General features: G+C 44.3%; 1 protein-coding gene across 1 annotated transcript in view; it reads right to left on the bottom strand.

The window, feature by feature from the left end:
• The window catches only part of EMILIN1 (elastin microfibril interfacer 1), a 119925-nt gene that overhangs the window by 34430 nt on the left and 66693 nt on the right, over positions 1–18802 (bottom strand). Inside the window, exon 2 of the mRNA XM_033936752.1 lies at positions 12849–12974. Within this exon, the coding sequence (XP_033792643.1) occupies positions 12849–12974 (126 nt within the window). The remainder of the gene's footprint in view (positions 1–12848; positions 12975–18802) is intronic.

Genomic DNA, 18802 nt, shown 5'->3' with positions numbered 1-18802 from the left:
AACCTGTCAGCGTATAAAAAATTTTCCATAACTTTTATCAGTTTAGTCGCCCTCCTCTGCACTCCCTCGAGTACCGCCATGTCCTTCTTGAGGTATGGCGACCATAGTCTTCTATTGAGATAGATATGGGTGAAGCCAGTGCTTACCCTGGGATTGGTAGCAAGAAATATTGCTACAATTTGGTTTTTTGCCAGGTATTTGTGACCTGCTAGATGGATCATTGGTCTGACCCAGTATGGTCATTCTTAAGTGAATTAATATTCAAATACAACCAGACTGTAATTTTATTCCCGTTAATGAATCTTTTGAAAAAAAAATTGTTGGGTAGGTTTTGTTTTTGTTTTTTTTTGCTGCTGTGACATCCCCACTTCCCCCCAAAGAATGCCTGTACTACACAGCAGGAGGTGCTGGATTCTTTGGGAAGTCACTAAGTTAATTGAGAAATGCCTTTTAAAATGGCAAAAAATATTAAAGCTGAGAGGGAAAAAAATCCTTAGGAGACCCTCCGGAGGGGCATTGTGCTGCTGAATCAAACCTACCATAAAATCTATGAACCATGCAAAAAGTGCATATTTTTCCTGTCAGCACAAATAATACTTTTGCAAGAGGACTTCATCTTTTGCCCTAGAAGCTGACAAACATCTGCTGCCTGTGACAAATGGAGGAGCGCAGGGAGAGGGGTGACATGATTGAGACATTTAAGTACGTCACAGGTCGTGTCGAGGTGGAAAACGACATATTCTTTCCTAAGGGACCTTCAGTCACAAGGGGGCACCCACTCAAACTCAGAGGAGGGAGATTTGGTGGTGACACCAGGAAGTATTTCTTTACAGAAAGGGTGGTGGATCACTGGAACTAACTACCGGTGCAGGTGATCAAGGCCACTAGCGTGCTCGACTTTAAGACTAAATGGGACATCCACGTGGGATCTCTACGTGGGTCGAGCAGCACTCTGACTTAATGGGGTGGGACAGTGGAGTGGGCAGACTTGATGGGCTATAGCCCTTTTCTGCCGTCATCTTTCTATGTTTCTATGTTTCTATGTTCTATTCTGGTACATTTCAAGAAATGCTTGGGCCACAAGAAAGCCACAATGTCAGGTCAAGATGACATGGTCAAAATGATATCAACTGTATATAAAGCTACTGACAATATACAAGCAAGATTAGGAGGGAGGTTGAGGGTGCCCACCCTCCGGGATCATTGATCTTAGTATTGAGAATGCATTGTCATGGGAAATAGAGAAGTCATATTTGACACCATGTGACACCATGCTTCATCATGACCTAATTACCAGTATGTATACCATCCAATCACATGACAAATGTAACAATCCAATAGAAACTAAGGGCTCCTTAGCGGGGTTAACGTGCGCAATGTTTCATCATGCGCTAACCCCCGCGCTGGCCCAAAAAACTACCGCCTGCTCAAAGGGGGCGGTAGAAGCTAGCGCGGCCGGCGGTTTAACACACGCTATTACATGCGTTAAACCGCTAGCGCGGCTTGATAAAAGGAGCCCTAAGTATGTAATTTGTAACCAGGTAGCACTCTTAGTCCTAGGCTACTAAGCTAGGGTATAAAAGTAGCATACCGACTGACTTACACTTCAGAACACATGACATAGTGGTACTCTGTGTAAGCTCCTCCATTAGCCTAATTTGCTGATACGATATCCTATTTGGATACTACTTTTGATGTAAGCTGCCTTTTGTTTATTACTATTAAACATATATTATATACAGCAATTGGGTTGTCGGTGTGAGGTCATTCAAATTACATTGGAGGTTTAGCAGTGTCTTCAAAGCGCCTACCAGTGCCTTAATAAAAGGCACCATAATTGTGCCTCTGTAGGTGCTTTATGCCACTATGGGTTTGACTAACAACGAAAATGGCGTTAGGCGCCAAAAAGCACCTATCTTTGTTGTGAATTGCAATTCACAACAAAGATAGGCACTGGAAATATAGGCGTGGAAAACTCTGGCCTAAATTTTTGGGATCCTATCTTTCCTGGAGGCACGATTCTCTATATGGTGGCGTCACGTGATTGTCACATGATCAGTGGCTGCTTTTTAGGTGGCCACTGATATTGACGCTGCACAGAAAATCCAGGCTTAAGTGTGTGCTTGTGGAGAGCAGAATATTGTGGGAAAAATTGGAGGCCCCCTTGCCTGAGTGGGAGGGGGAACAGTATAAAAGAGGAGTGAGGAGTAAAATCAAGGCTTTTGGTTATATTGCTTCTCCTGCCAGTGCCCTAGTACTGAGGGAGACTCCTGAGGTATTGGCTGCTTGTGGAGGAAAAGTCTGAGAGGGTTTGCCAGAAGAGCAGACAACAGAGAGGAGAGAAAGTAGAACCTGGAGAGTTTCACTAAAAGAGAATAAAATAGACTTTGTTTTTCTAAAGAATCACCAGGCGAGGACAGAGTAAGGAGTGTGTGGAGAGCCATCTCCAAAGGGAAAATGTGAGTGAAAGACCCTACTTATGGCAGAGCCTGTGTAGAGTGTTTCAGCTTGGTGGGAAAGATACAGTGGTCTCAGACTGAGGAAAGAGGGTGGGACCCTGGAGTGGCTCACCAAAGGAGAGGCGTGAAGAGATTGGGGAACACAATTGAAGTGTGTATGAAGTGACTTTATCATAAAGAGCTTGTAAAATAGTTTCAGTATTCACACCTGAGGAAATTATAAATAGAAATATAGAAATATGATGGCAGATAAAGGCCAAATTGACACTGCAAACAAGTTCAAATTAAAGCTCCAGTTATCAATTGCACCTTGGTCTCTGCTTGGTTCCTTTGATAAAAGAATAGAGTGAGGACTAAGTGTTGTGATTGAACTCCGAAATTGTGATCCTTCGGCCTACAAGAGTAAGTCTGGCCCCAGCCTACACCCAGCTCATAGACATTAAGACTGTCCCAAATAAATTTTTTAATGTACGCCCCGGTCATGGGTGCCTGACCTTAAGAGTTGGCTGGTACCCACAGACTATGTGCAAGTGAGACCAGGGTTACATTACATTTTAAAAAAATAAATAATTTTGTGCCAACTTGACCAACACACCTAAAATGTGGAACCTTAGAAAACTTGTCACATTTTCCAGTTGTTCATCAAATGATGCCCAAAATAACCTATGGTCACTGCTGACTGACTGACAACATTTACATTCAGACTTTCAACTACCTTTGAGCTCATTTTAAGCTTTTCTCCTCTTAGTAACTAAACTAAAACTCAGCCTTATATACCAGGTCTTCAACTATGGGAAGCTCGACACGGTTAACAATAAATTAATTTTAAAAATGCTAAAATACGGGGAAATTAATTTTCAAAGTGTTTAGCAAATAGAAAAGTTTTCAAGGATTTACGAAAAGATTGGAAGGAACGAAGACACCTCAAAATCAAAAGAAGATAATTCCATAATTGGGAGAATTTAAAAGCCAAAGAGAGGCTGAAATTCTTGATTCCTTTAATTCCTTTCTTGGAAGGGAGGGAAAGTTTAAATTGTTGAGTACCTCTCGCATATGAACATCCTAATCCTTTCCTAAAGCTTCTCTCATATTTATTTATTAGGTACCTCTAAGGAACTACCACTAGGGGGCAGAACTTGCCTGCAGCTCAGACTGTGACATGCCTACCACCAATCTTAGCTTAGTGTTCACAAATACAGTTGCACAGACACATTTTCATACTCTCTTTGAACAGTTATCTATTTCCTGTCAGTTGCTAGTGTGGAGATGAGCCAGACAGCTCATGCCAAAAATGGTTCAGAGCTACTATAAGCATTCTGAAGTGAGGCTTAGACACGTAAAATTAATACCCTAGAGCAGGACTTCCCAAACCCTGTCCTAGAGAAACCCAAATGCAGGTAGATTTTCAGAATATCACAATGAATAGGCATAAACTAAATCTGAATCTATTGATGGTTCAATCTATGCAAATTTATCTCAGGCATATTCATTGTGGCGATCCTAAAAGCAATCAAAAAATTTGTGTCAACCAAAGCAAAAAAAAAAAAAATGGAACAACCAAAATCAAACTGATGCTTTTAGAAAACAATTAAAGAAAAAAATGTGACCACACACATGTATTTCTAAATTTATCACTTAGGGGATCTTTTACTAAGGCGCACTAGCCAATTTAGCGCCCGCTAAATGCTAACGCATCCATAGAATATAATGGGCACGTTAATATTTAGCGCGCCTTAGTGAAAGACCCCCTTCAATGTGTGAGGGAGTAAAGACTTCAGAGACCTCACAGGAAGGCTTAAAAACTCCCCATGCAGCAAATGCTCCGATGCCAATTAAATCTCTATGGGCATCAGAGCGATTACCGCAGCTTTGTAAAAGGAACTCTTTTATATTCCTTCCAAATTTGTGGGTCAAAGCTCTAGTAGAAATATGTGGACAAAAATGAACGCGAAACCCTAAGAACCCGACTCAGCATACAACACAACCTCAGAAAAACACAGAGAGATGTATTTCCTCCTGTACAGTGCAAAATAAAGACCAGCAGATGTAAAATTCTCGAAATCCACTTCTTATTCCTAGCATGCGCAGCATGAAATCTGTTTTATTACTTGGGATTTTGCTAGGTACCTGGCCAATGTTGGAAACAGTCCCAGATTTTGCCTTCCAGTCAGCCTCCAGATACCTCTCCAGTGAGTTTAAATTTTAACTCCCCCCTCCCCAAACAACCCAAACATTAAAAAAACCTATTTACACTTTCTGTATGCTTCAGAGGGGCAGAACAAACAGAGCCTTTATATATGTGACCACCAAGCTCCTCTGTGCTGAAGCTATTGATAGTGCTGGGTTTAAGGACTTTTTGGTTGCTTCTGCGGGCCAGGAAGGAAGAGGAAAATCAGTGGCGGGTTGCCCCACAGGCTATAGGTTGTCCACTCCTGCTGTAGGTTATAGGTGCCTCCTATATGAAGCTTGGGAAGGCCGTCTGTCCAATCTCAATCATGACTATGCCAAATTTCATCATTTCTTCTGTGCCCCTGGAAGTAGGTACAAGGGGTTTCTCATTCCCAATGTCCTTGATGCAGTACAGATGGCTGCTGTTACAGCTAAAAGAATCAAGGTTTCTCCTAATTTGATGTTCTGGCTAGAATAGTTAGAACTCTCACTTAAATTTTGCTGGAGGTAGTTGCCTAGGGCCTTTGTGCCAGATTGGTTCCAGCCCTTCCACCTGCTGATCTGCATGTGAGGGGAGAACCTAAGACATACCCCCTCTTTTACTAAGGTGTGATAAGCATTTTAGCGCTTGTTTAGTGTTCGCTAACCACTAACACGTCCATAGGATAACATGCTCGCGTTAGAGTTTAGCGCGTGGTTAGCACGCAATAATATTTATCGCGCCCTAAAAAAGCATAGCGCACCTTAGTAAAAGAGGGGAATAGTTTTGAACTATGCACAGGGTTTTATACCCCTGTCAAGCTCCCTCCAAAACTGTGCTCGTCTCCTGATTGCAATACTGGTCTGTTTAAAATCAGTGTGTGATAATAGTGAAGTAAAAGTATATTACTCAAGTAGATCTTCTAGGTATCACTGTGAGTACCCTTAAAGCAGCACCATAGGCAGTGGCATAGTGAGGGTGAGTGGCACCCCTCCCCCCTCTTCTCCATTCCACCCCCCCCTGCTGTGCATGCGCCCCTTTCCCCCATACCTCTTTAATTTTCCAGGCGCCAGCAGCATCACAAACTTGCTGCCCACATCGTGTCGGCAAGACCAGGATCAACACATATCTCCTCCGGGGACAATGGATCGACACACCCAAAAGAAGCATAGAGTCATAGCCATTGGGGACTCCATGTTGAGGGGCACTGAGGGACCAATATGCAGACCAGATATGCAGTCGAGGGAAGTCTGCTGTCTTCCTGGAGCCAGAATACGAGATGTGACCACCTGTCTTGATAGACTTCTCAAGCCTCAGGACTACTTCCCCATGCTGCTCATCCACGTCGGAACGAATGACACTGCCAAGAACACCCTGGAGGACATAGCCAGAGACTTCGGAGCTCTGGGAAAGAGGCTGAAGCAGACAGGAGCACAGGTAGTATTCTCTTCAATTCTTCCTGTCAGGGGCAGAGGAAGGGACAGGGACGAACGTATCCTGAAGACGAATGAGTGGCTACAACGATGGTGCCGGGAGATGAACTTCGGATTCCTGAATCACGGAGAGACACTACAGGGACTACAGGGACCAGACGGACTCCACTTGACCAACAGAGGTAAGAACGTCTTCGGACACCGACTAGCCCACCTACTTCGAAAGGCTTTAAACTAGGTAAGTCGGGGGTGGGCACCCACTTTTACACCAGAGCAGTAAGTAACAATCCTGATGTGGCGAACCAAAACTCCGCTTCTAAGTCTAAGGTAAGTACCCTTACTGCAAAAGAATTGCTAGGAGACACTTTAACTCAAATGGGTGGCTCTCTGCATGAGCTTAGTAAACAAAAAGAGTGGAGAGCTATGTATGTTAACGCACACAGCCTAGGGAATAAATTTCTAGAACTGGAAACAGAAATAGTTAATGCAGACCTAGACGTAGTAGCAATTTCAGAAACATGGTTCACAGACTCTCATGGGTGGGATATAACTATACCAGGATACAACCTGCTTCGCCAAGACAGAGAGGGTAAGTTAGGAGGAGGGGTAGTACTTTACATCAAAGAAAACATCAAAACAACCAGAATCACGGATATCAAGTATACTGGGGAATTCATCTGGGTAAACTTGGCCAGAGGCGGAGAAAAATGCCTGTATCTTGGTGTGGTGTACAGACCTCCAAGACAATCGGAGCACAAGGACATTGAATTAATTGAAGACATTGAGAATATCACCTTACGGGGAGACGCTGTTCTGTTGGGAGACTTTAACATGCCTGATGTAGATTGGAACACACTCTCAGCGACTACTTATGATAGCAAGAGGATATTAACGTCCATGAAGGGAGTACGGCTCAAACAATTGGTATTAGAGCCCACTAGGTCCCAGGCCATCCTGGACCTGGTACTTACGAACGGGGAAAGCGTCTCAGAGATCTCGGTGGGAGAACCGCTAGCCACCAGTGACCATAACATGGTATGGTTCAACCTTAGGAAAGGCTTCCCTAGATCACAAACAAAAACAAGGGTAATCAATTTCCGGGGCACTGACTTCACACGCATGGGAGACTTCGTCCATCAGATGCTTCAGGTTCAAGAAGTGACGGATAATGTGGAGGTTATGTGGTCAACCTTGAAATCAACCCTTCATGAGGCAACTATCCGCTACATAAAATCAGTAACTAAAGAACAAAGAAAAAAGAAACCCCAATGGTTCACTGATGAGGTCTCGTACCTCGTCAAGGATAAGAAAAGAGCGTTTCTCTTGTACAAACGCACGGGGGAAAAAGAAGCAAACATTGAATACAGGACAAAGTCTGCAGCGGTCAAAACAGCAGTCAGGGAGGCCAAACTTCGAATGGAAGAAACACTAGCGAAGAACATTAAAAAAGGGGACAAATCCTTCTTCAGGTACATTAGCGACAGGAAAAAGAACGCAGACGGGATAGTACGCCTTAGAACGCCAGACGGGAATTATGTGGAAACAGATTCTGAAAAAGCCAAACTACTGAACGATTACTTCTGTTCAGTCTTTACCTGCGAGGCGCCAGGGCAAGGGCCACGGCTGGAAGCAAAGGAAAGCAAGGAAGACCCATTTCTGAATTTTGAGTTCACACCAGCTGATGTTTACAGAGAACTTTCAAGACTCAAGGTGAACAAAGCCATGGGACCGGACAATTTGCACCCAAGAGTGCTCAGAGAGCTGTGCGATGTTCTGGCGGAACCGTTAGCCATGCTCTTCAATCTCTCCCTAAGTACGGGGAGAGTCCCCCTGGACTGGAAAACAGCTAATGTCGTTCCTCTGCACAAAAAGGGTTGCAGAGCAGAGGCTGCGAATTACAGACCAGTGAGTCTCACATCAATAGTGTGTAAACTCATGGAAACTCTACTTAAAGGTAAATTAGACACGATAATGGATGAAGGGAATCTAAGGGATCCCTGTCAACATGGATTCACCAGAGGCAGGTCATGCCAATCCAATCTTATAAGCTTCTTCGATTGGGTGACAGGAAAGCTAGACCTGGGAGAGTCTCTGGACATAGTGTACTTGGATTTCAGTAAAGCTTTCGACAGTGTCCCACACCGTAGACTATTAAACAAGATGAAATCGATGGGTTTGGGTGAGAAACTAACTGCATGGGTCAGGGATTGGCTGAGTGGAAGACTTCAGAGGGTGGTGGTCAACGGCACCCTCTCTGAGACATCGGAGGTGACTAGTGGAGTGCCGCAGGGCTCAGTCCTGGGACCATCCCTTTTCAACATATTCATAGGGGACCTGACCCGGGGGCTTCAGGGTAAAGTAGCACTGTTTGCCGACGATGCCAAACTGTGTAACATAGTAAGTGAAAGTAACCTCCAGGATAGTATGACACAAGATCTGATCACGTTAGAAAACTGGTCCTCGACATGGCAGCTAGGCTTCAACGCTAAAAAATGTAAGGTCATGCATCTCGGCAGAGGAAATCCATGCAGAACATACTCCTTGAATGGAGAAACGCTAGCTAGGACTTCAGAGGAAAGGGACTTGGGGGTAATCATCAGTGCAGACATGAAGGCTGCCAAACAAGTAGAGAAGGCTTCATCAAAGGCAAGGCAAATGATGGGATGTATTAATAGAAGCTTCGTCAGCCGTAAACCTGAAGTCATTATGCCACTCTATAGAACCATGGTGAGACCCCATCTGGAATACTGTGTGCAATTCTGGAGGCCACATTATCGGAAAGATGTGCTTCGAGCTGAGTCGGTCCAGAGGATGGCCACTAGGATGGTCTCGGGGCTCAAGGGTCTCTCATACGAAGAAAGACTGGGCAAACTGCAGCTCTATACCCTAGAGGAGCGCAGGGAAAGGGGTGACATGATTGAGACATTTAAGTACGTCACGGGTCGTGTCGAGGTGGAAAACGATATATTCTTTCCCAAGGGACCCTCGGTCACAAGGGGGCACCCGCTCAAACTCAGAAGAGGAAAATTTAGTGGTGACACCAGGAAGTATTTCTTCACAGAAAGGGTAGTAGATCACTGGAACAGACTTCCGGTGCAGGTGATCAAGGCCACCAGCGTGCTCGACTTCAAGAATAAATGGGATATCCACGTGGGATCCCTACGAGGGTCGAGTTAAGGAACTAGGTCATTAGCATTCAGACTTAATGGGGTGGGTCAATAGAGTGGGCAGACTTGATGGGCTGTGGCCCTTTTCTGCCGTCATCTTTCTATGTTTCTATGTTTCTATGACATCACTTCCTAGGCACAGGACCCGGAAGTGATGTCAGAGAGAGCTGACACCAATGCGGGCAGAAAGCTCATGATACTGCTTGCACTGGGAAAATTAAAGAAGTACAAGGGAAAAGGTCCACACGTGTGGCTGGGGGGTGGATGGGGGGCGGGAAGCAGTGGGGGGCAGAGAGGAGGACGGCTGCCGGTGCCCAGGGTGGATTGCCCCTCCCCCTGCTCTCCACTTACTATGTCACTAACCATAGGGTCTTCTCCAATAGAAATATGTAGACAATAATTAATCTTAAATCTCAGGAAGCCAGGCTGTGCACACAATACAATACCAAGGAAAGAGAGAGTGATTCTTAAAACCTTTGTTTTTATTTATTAAAAATATTTATTAACTGCCTAAAACCTAGGCGGCTTACACAAATACATCCTTAATCAATTAAAACAAAACAGTAAACAATGACAAACATTTTAAAATAATCATCCCCTTACTCCATCAAATTCTCGCTATCAGACAGAACCTTCTCTAAGGAGAGAACAGGCCTCAATTCAGTGAAATGCCTGAACAAAAAAAAATGTAATTTCAGCAATTTTCTAAATCTCAGAACAACCAAAACAAGAGATGAATCAAGTTTCCACAGGAGAAATGGTGAACCAAACAAAACAAAAAGAATGTGAAAAAAAAACGTTTTATTTCTTCAGTAAAGGCTTAAAAACACTATCCACAATTTGTGTTCCACGGACTCAACCTTTTTACTTCTATTCACTTATAGCAAGGCTTTTATGGTGCAGTGATCACTCACCTCCACATTTGGTTAGCAATGCTATTCCATCCTATCTTCCTCCATTGGACCTCTGAGGAAGGTGTTTCACTGAAACACGGCCCATGGAACACTATTGTGGATAGTGTTTTTAAGCCTTTTTTGAAGAAATAAAAAGAAGGTTTTTAACATTTTTGGTTTCCACATTTTTTTTTGTTTGATTCACTAAATCTCAGAACATCAGCACAGAATCTTAAATTCCCTTGCAGAGCATCCCACATCGCTGGCCCTGCCACTGAAAAGGCAGATATTTCTGTCTCAGCATAAAGAACCCCGTCCCGCATTCCCTCATCTAACATCTCTTTTTCAGATCTCAACATACGTCTTGGCTGATACACACATAAAATTTCCTTAAAATATCTCAGCAGTTTATCCTATATCCTTGAGGTATCAATTTCAAGACCTTATATTTTATTTGAAATTGAACAGGGGAGCCAATGAAGCTTCTTTAACACAGGTGAAATGTGATCAAAATGTGAACCTCCCATTAACATGCATGCAGCAGAGTTCTGTATTACTTGCAACACCCTAACCCCTTACCTGGGTCATCCCCAGATATAGAGCATTGCAATAATCCAATTTGGATAGTACCATACTCTGCAATATTTCACGAAAATCCCATCCAGAAAGTACAGCTCTCACTTGGCGTAACATTCTGAGAGCAAAAATCGCTTTCTGTACAACCTTTGCCACTTGGGCACTCATTGTCAATTCCGCATCCAGTATAACCCCCAACAGGGTTATTTCTTGTTTAACTGGGATAACATGATTATTAACATGCAAACTCTTAGACCTTAGCTCAGAGGGGGAAGATTTCATGGGGACACCAGGAAATACTTCTTCACCGAAAGGGTAATTGATCGATGGAATGTTCTTCCACGTCAGGTAGTCGAGGCCAGCACCATGCTCGACTTCAAGGGACGATGGGACAGACAGGTGGGGTCGCTCAAGAGGAATGCTTAATAGATGGATTCTCAAGGGAGGGAGGGAGGGTTCTTGAGTGGGCAGACTTGTTGGGCCGTCGGCCCTTTTCTGCTGTCATACTCTATGTTTCCTCCACAATCATAAACTCTGACTTTGCTCCATTTAACACCAGCCCATTCATTCGCATCCATTCACAAATCCTACTCATAAATACATTCAATTTAAAGCCTAGACTTTCACCCTATCCTTGGTGTCCCAAAAAACTGAATATCATCAGCATTCATGAGAAAAAAAAAAAGACACCCATCTCCTCTAGCAATTTCCCTAAAGGAGCCAGATAAATATTAAACAGCATTGTAGATAATGAAGATCCCTGTGGTACACCCTTTTCATCTAATACCCTGAGTGAAATAGCCCCTCTACTGCACACACACACAGCCTGTCCTATCAAATAAGTCCTAAACCATCCCAATACCGTTCTTGCAACTCCCCGTTTCCTTAACCTCGCTATCAATATATTCAGGTCCACAGAATCAAATGCAGAAGAGCAATATAATCATACCAAACCAAAACATTTACCTTAGAAACATAGAAACATAGAGTATGACGACAGAAAAGGGCCGACGGCCCAACAACTCTGCCCACTCAAGAACCCTCCTTCCTTGAGAATCCATCTTTTATGCATACCTCTGGAGCGACCCAACCAGATGGTCCCATCATCCCTTGGGACCGTCTGGTGGGGTCGCTCCAGAGGAATGCTTAAAAGATGGATTCTCGAGGAGGGAGGGTTCTTGAGTGGGCAGACTTGTTGGGCCCTATTCAGAATGTATCCACTGTAGATGTGAGAAGTGTTTCCGCACTATGAGCCTCCCTGAATCCAAATTTATTATTATCCAAACAGTCATTGGAAACAATAAACTCAATTAATTGAGGTAATACAGCCTTTTTAATTGTCCTTGCCAAAAAAGGCAATATAGAAATAGGTCTAAAATTACACAATCGCTCATCATCTAAACCTTCCTTTTTCAACACAGGCCTAATCATTGCAATTTTACACTCATCCAGAAAAACATCTGTTTGTAAAGATTTATTTATTATCATAGTTTGTAAAGACTAGCTTTTTCAGAAGTATTGCCTACTTATGGAAAGGGTGCAAAATACAGAGAACTTCAATAGGTGGCTCAAAGTCTGGTGTCATCATGAAAATACAACCAAGCATGAATGTATATAAAGATAAATCATGCTAAAAATGCTTAACAGTACTTGAAAGCCATCGAGATGCAAATAAACAGCAATAGGATTAAAGATGTATCGTAAGACATGAAGGATTGACCATATAGCATCAGTATCATGTAAAAAGCAGATTTATAAAAGGAATAATGCACACAAAACTAAAAAGCAACTATTAATATAAAAGAGGCACAACTAAAAACATGATTTATGGGCAGTAGATGAGCAATATTAATGGCAGAGCATGCAAAATACAGATAAAATATGTTGATCAAAAAACAAATAAAGATAAAGGCATACAGTATATTTAAACAAAAAGCCAGTACATAAAAGATATCCAAAACTGGGATCCTAGTCGGGACTTTTACTCTGTGGTTTCATCAAGTAAACATACTAGGACTTTTTATATTAATAAATGCACCCTTTGGTTGTTTTATGACATCTCACTTGCCTTTCTATCCTTGGATTAAAAAGTAATACATCATTTTCTTCCTTCCATCTTTTCCCCGCTTCTCTTCCTCCCACGTTTATTCTGTAATTGTTTCAATACTCACATTACAGATCTTGAGCACAGGCTCTGACCCCAGGTACAGGGCTGATAATCAGGCTTGACATAGGCTTCGACCCCATCCTCTACAACACAGCTTACACTCCGAGACACCACATAGGCACACCAGTTCCTGAAAGCATAAAAGGTTTATCAGTTGATTGTCATCTCACACATAGAAGAGGAGCACACTTTTCAAATCCCTATCTTTGTAAGCAGTAGCAATGGGAAAGATGGTTAAATAATTAGATTACTGAACTAATAACTGCAATTAACAGCTTTATGCGAAAGCCTTCTTCTGGTTTAGGAATTCTACATTCTGAATTGGTCCATGCTTAACATACGAGGGAGCTTCAAAAAGTTTCCGTACTTTTATTTTATAAACACTATTTATTAAATATCTCAAAAGCAAATTATATCACTGAAGAGACAAGTTAATTTAATCATGTATTTTTAATGGGTATAACTAATGGGCCGACTGGATGGACCATTCAGGTCTTTATCTGCCGTCATTTACTATGTTACCCGCAAGGTGAGACGGTTTGCCTGACTGACTAGTCACACGCCCTCTTAGCACTTCTCCTGCCCCAACCGTTTCCTGCGAAAATATGAGTGTGGAAACTTTTTGAAGAACCCTCGGGTTATTTACATCTGTGTTTCATCAACGCATTCATCCCGATCAATTAAGTAAACAGAATATTCATTTTACTATTTCACACAAAATATTTTTGCTTTAGTTTATAATGAGAAGGAAGATAATAAATGACTAAAGGCTGTCAGGTATTGCCTTTTCTTCATTATTCAGTTTCCCCTGGAGCCATCAACTTTCCTGAAAGAGTGTGTATAAGAGTAAATTTAATTACAATTTAATTAAGCTGGCAATTCATGTTTTGTTAAAAAGCAGTCCTGTAATGGAACATCCTTTCATTCAATGTGCTGGTATGATTTATATTAAGCTTTAATGAATTCCTCTACTGATTTATCTACAACACAATACATAAGAACATAAGAATTGCCGCTGCTGGGTCAGACCAGTGGTCCATCCTGCCCGGCAGTCCACTCACGTGGCGGCCCCCAGGTCAAAGACCAGTGCTCTATATGAGTCCAGCCTCACCTCCGTACGTCCCAGCTTAGGCTTGAAACCCTGGAGGGTGTTTTCCCCTACAACAGACTCCGGAAGAGCGTTCCAGCTCTCCACCACTCTCTCAGTTATCTATGGCATGTACAGAGATACATGAAGAAATAGTAAAATACCATTTTGGAAAAGGATTGTTTCACATGTGGAGCTGCCGAGTATGTGCACAAGTACAGGGGGTTTAGTTAAAACAGGGAAAGGGAGTGTCTTGAGTGGATGTACAGTAACCCCTGGATTTAGGGTTATAAGATTTTGCCCCCAGGCCCACCCAGTTCTGCTCCATTCTGCCCAATTCACATCTCGTTCCACCCCAGCCTTGCTCCCCCCCTCAACCTGTTCTCATGCTCGTAGCCACGTTGAGAGGCATCTGTGCATGCACAGATATGACGCAATGACATCACACTCATGTGCGTGACCTCACCGTACCTCTGTAATGCTTCTGGTGCAAACAGAAACCCCCAACCTGCTGTTGCACCAGCATCGGCTCTTCCTCTGACATCACTTCCTGGACCCGCATCTAGGAAGTGACATCAGAGGAAGAGCTGACGCTGGCACGATAGCAGCTTGGGGGTTGCTGCTCACGCTAGGAATGTTACAGAGGTACCTTGGGAAGGAAAGTGGCGCGCACGCACGCGCGGCAGAAAGGGAAGGAGCGAGTGGAGGTGGCGGGGGCGAAGAAGAGGGCGGGAGAAGGGCGCCACTGCCCCGGGTGCCTCTCACCCTCGCTACGCCACTGAGAGCAACTGAATTATAAGTTTGAATTAAAAAAGATTTACTTAAGGAGTTCAGAGTCCAGTCTGATAATGTTATGAGGTTACGGATCCAATGAGTTTAAGCTGCTAATGATACTCACAGCGGTCAGAACACCACAATCCTTTCTTTTTCTTTTTCTTTAATATCAATTTTATTAGAGTCAACCAGAGAAACAAGCATGACACAATAAAGATATATGCAAACAGAAATGTCAGTTGAAATTAAAATACAATCAGCAACAGCATAGAATGTACCAGTAATACAGAAACTAAAGAACTTCATGAGCATCAGGGATGGGGGTGGCACTTCCATGATCGTTGGACTTGATATGGAAAAGGTCTTTGATAGCATTTCCTGGCAGTACCTTTTCTGGGTGTTGCAAAAGTATGGCCTGGATGGGAATTTTATCACTTGGATTAGGAGTCTCCAGTGGCGTACCAAGGGGGGGCGGTCCACCCCGGATGCAAGCCCTGAGGGGGTGCTCCCGGCCTTGGCATTCAGTTCCCCACCCCCCGACGTCCAGATTTTCCCCCCGCACCGTTTGTGGTGGAGAAGCAGAGGAGGGCCGGGATCGCGGCGGAGGAAGCAGCTTCGAAGCAGCGCAGGGATCGCTGGCATCGCGATCCTGCTGCGGGCTGCTTCTCTCTGTAGGTGGTGCGGGGAGGCCAGGGGGACGAACGGTCCTTCAGGGTGGGTCGGGACATCAGGCCTTCAGGGTGGAGTGGGCAGGCAGGCAGGCAGGTCTTCAAGGGGGGGGTGACAGGCAGGCCGGCAGGCCAGGGAGACAGGCAAGCATGCCTTCAAGGGGGGGACAGGCAGGCAGGCCTTCGGGGGGGGGGGGGTGACAGGCAGGCAGGCAGGCTGGGGGACAGACAGGCAGGCAGGCCAGGGGGACAGGCAGGCAGGCCTTCAAGGGGGGGGGGACAGGCAGGTAGGCCTTCAAGGGGGGGACAGGCAGGCAGACCTTCAAGGGGGGGACAGGCCTTCAAGGGGGGACAGACAGGCAGGCCTTCAAGGGGGGACAGGCCTTCAAGGGGGGGGGACAGGTAGGCCTTCAAGGGGGGACAGGTAGGCAGGCCTTCAAGGGGGGGACAGGCCTTCAAGGGGGGACAGGCAGGCAGGCCTTCAAGGGGGGACAGGTAGGCAGGCCTTCAAGGGGGGGACAGGCCTTCGGGGGGGTGCAGGCCTTCAAGGGGGGGATAGGCCTTTAAGGGGGGGACAGGCAGGCAGGCCTTCAAGGGGGGGACAGGCAGATAGGCTTTCAAGGGAGGGACAGGCCGTCAAGGGGGGGGGCAGGCCTTCAAGGAGGACATACAGGCAGGCCTTCAAGGGGGGGGGACAGGCCTTCAAGGGGGGAATAGGCCTTCAAGGGGATCAGGCAGGCAGGCCTTCAAGGGGGGACAGGCCTTCAAGGGGGCCAGGCAGGCAGGCAGGCCTTCAAGGGAGGGGACAGGCCTTCAAGGGGGGGACAGGCCTTCAGGGGTGGGATGCAGACCTTTAAGGGGGGGACAGGCCTTCAGGGAGGGGGGCCCTGGTGTAGAAGTACACGGAGGGAATGGGGGGTTCAAAGAGACGTGCATATGCCGGACTTTGGATGGGAAGAAATAATGGGTCTGAAAATAGAGAAGAGGGAGAGAGATGATGGTCCATGGTTTTTATTTAGGGAGTGAAGGAACAGAAAGGGAGAGAAGTTGGACACAAGGGATGGTGTGGAGGGGGGGAGGGGATAGAGCTACTGGTTAGGAGGGTAGTTGAGAAAAGAAAGGGAAAGATGGTGGACCCTGGGGTGGTGGGGAAGGAGGGAGAGCTGCTGGATGAAAGAGTAGTTAAAAAAAGGTGGATCTGTGGAGGGAGACGAAAAAAAGGAAAGATGCCAGACATCTGGAGGAGGGAAGGGAAACGGAAGGGGAGGACAGAGATGGCAGATGGATGGTTAGCACGGAGAAAGAAGAAAGAAGGAGACCCTGGCAAGCAAGTTATCAGAAGACAACCAGAGCCTTGGACCAACAAGATTTGAAAAATAACCAGACAACAAAAGGTAGAAAAACTAATTTTATTTTCTGTTTTGTGATTACAATATGTCAGATTTGAAATGTGTATCCTGCCAGAGCTGGTGTTAGACCGCAAACATGAGCTAGGATTTAACAGAGAGAGGAAAAGCCCTTTTTGTTTCTTTATTTTATTTACACCACAGTGCCAGTGTGGTTAGGAGAAGCCAAAGGGGGGTGAAAAAGCTATAAAATAAACCCACCAGGATGTTTGAAAAAAACAAACCAAAAATACACCCAATTAGGCAGGAAAGTTGAATCGAAAAACCAATTCAATAGGCTGAATCGAATCAAAATATATATATATATTTTTTTCTTGAATCAGGCAGCACTAGTTTGCGCTACTGTCTTAGACTTTAGGACCTGGGATTGGGGAGAGATGGCATCCTCAGTACTTTATAATGCAAGTGAAACGAGGATTTGGTCAGAGTTTTGAAGGGTCTGCAGAAGAAAAATATTGTATAGGCCAAGGACATGAGACAGCAGGAAACGGGAACCTTTCTTCCTTTTATTTTTGTGAATGGCAAGGCTGAGGATGTCGGAGAGTTCAGTTAAAATGTGTGCTTTATAAGAAAATATAATAATGTGTTTTATAAAGTTTATAAGCATTGCTGGCCTACCCAGTGAGGTATTCCTAATGGTGGTGGTGGTAGTGACAGCGTGTCAATATGTTAAGAGGAAGAGGTGGTCTGGGAAATTCTGCTGAGCAAACTCCAGGCCCATTTCCACCCCCCAGTTAGTCCACTCCATTCAACTGGTTCACACACTGAGTGGGTCTTTGGGTGTTGTGCCTGGGTAGTTGTTTTGGGATCTCTTCCAGTGGTTTGTCAGTATCTCCTTGTGGTCCAAGGAAGGAAACTTTGTTAACCTTAGCATTGACCTTCAGAATATGTTTGTAACAGCGCTGCTTGTGTGGCATTAGGCTATGTAGTGATTGTAGTGATCGAAAGAAAAAACCAGATCTTTGCACATTTTTGCACTATATGGTGGGTGTTTGAGGAGATTCACATTTCCTGCACAGCTAAGTCCTTGTGAAGTTACCTTGTTCTTTCTGTATTTGACATCTAGCAAGGTCTCTGTTTGGAAGGAAAGATCTAAGCTTAAAAATGAAGTGGCCAGAAGTTATGGTAAAAGCAGATAGCGTTGCTGATTTTAAGAAAGGTTTGGACAAATTCCTGGAGGAAAAGTCCATAGTCTGTTATTAAGACATGGGGGAAGTGTCTGCTTGCCCTGGATCGGTAGCATGGAATGTTGCTACTCTTTAGGTTTTGACCAGGTACTAGTGACCTGGATTGGTTACCATGAGATTGGGCTTCTGGACATGATGGACCATTGGTCTGACCCAGTTAGGCTATTCTTATGTTATGTTCTCATCTGTAGGGGCCTTTGTTTTTCACTTCTTATTTTAATGTATTTTTTTTCTGGGAACTTAGTGCTTTTTAGAATGGGAACAAAAATGGAAGAGAATTAATGTGTGTGGAATGGGGGGGGGGAACTAATTTCTTCAGCTAAATAATTCAATCCGCCTCAACTAGGAGAACTCAGGCACCATTCACATACCCTCCAACCAAAATCGTCAAAAGAAAAAAAACTGTTCGACAACCTCCTAACACTCGACCCCTAACTCTACAACCTATTGACCTCGACCACAAAACCTTCAAAAAAGAAATAAAAACCCTTCTATTCAAAAAACACATAAAACCGAACTAACACAATCAGAACTGTCCCAAGCATCACCTGCAACTACTCCATATGTACTTCTGATGTCATGACAATTCAGACATAATTTATGTTATGTTTGGAATAACGGTTCCATATATGAGGTTCAATAAAAGAAAATTTTCACTGCCTGTTTCTATTATGACCATTTATTACATTTCATGGTTATTACAAAAAATATTTTTTTACATGGGGGGGTGTCAAAAAATGATGGGCCCCGGGTGCCACATACCCTAGGTATACCACTGGGAGTCTCTACACAATCCTTTCTGAGTCCAATGTAGGTTTCTTAAAACTAGACCATAA

This window comes from Geotrypetes seraphini, chromosome 3, assembly GCF_902459505.1.
Source record: "Geotrypetes seraphini chromosome 3, aGeoSer1.1, whole genome shotgun sequence".
NCBI classification, from domain to species: domain Eukaryota; kingdom Metazoa; phylum Chordata; class Amphibia; order Gymnophiona; family Dermophiidae; genus Geotrypetes; species Geotrypetes seraphini.
The sequence above is the reverse complement of the archived record's forward strand: the minus strand, read 5'-3'. Positions and strand labels throughout refer to the sequence as shown.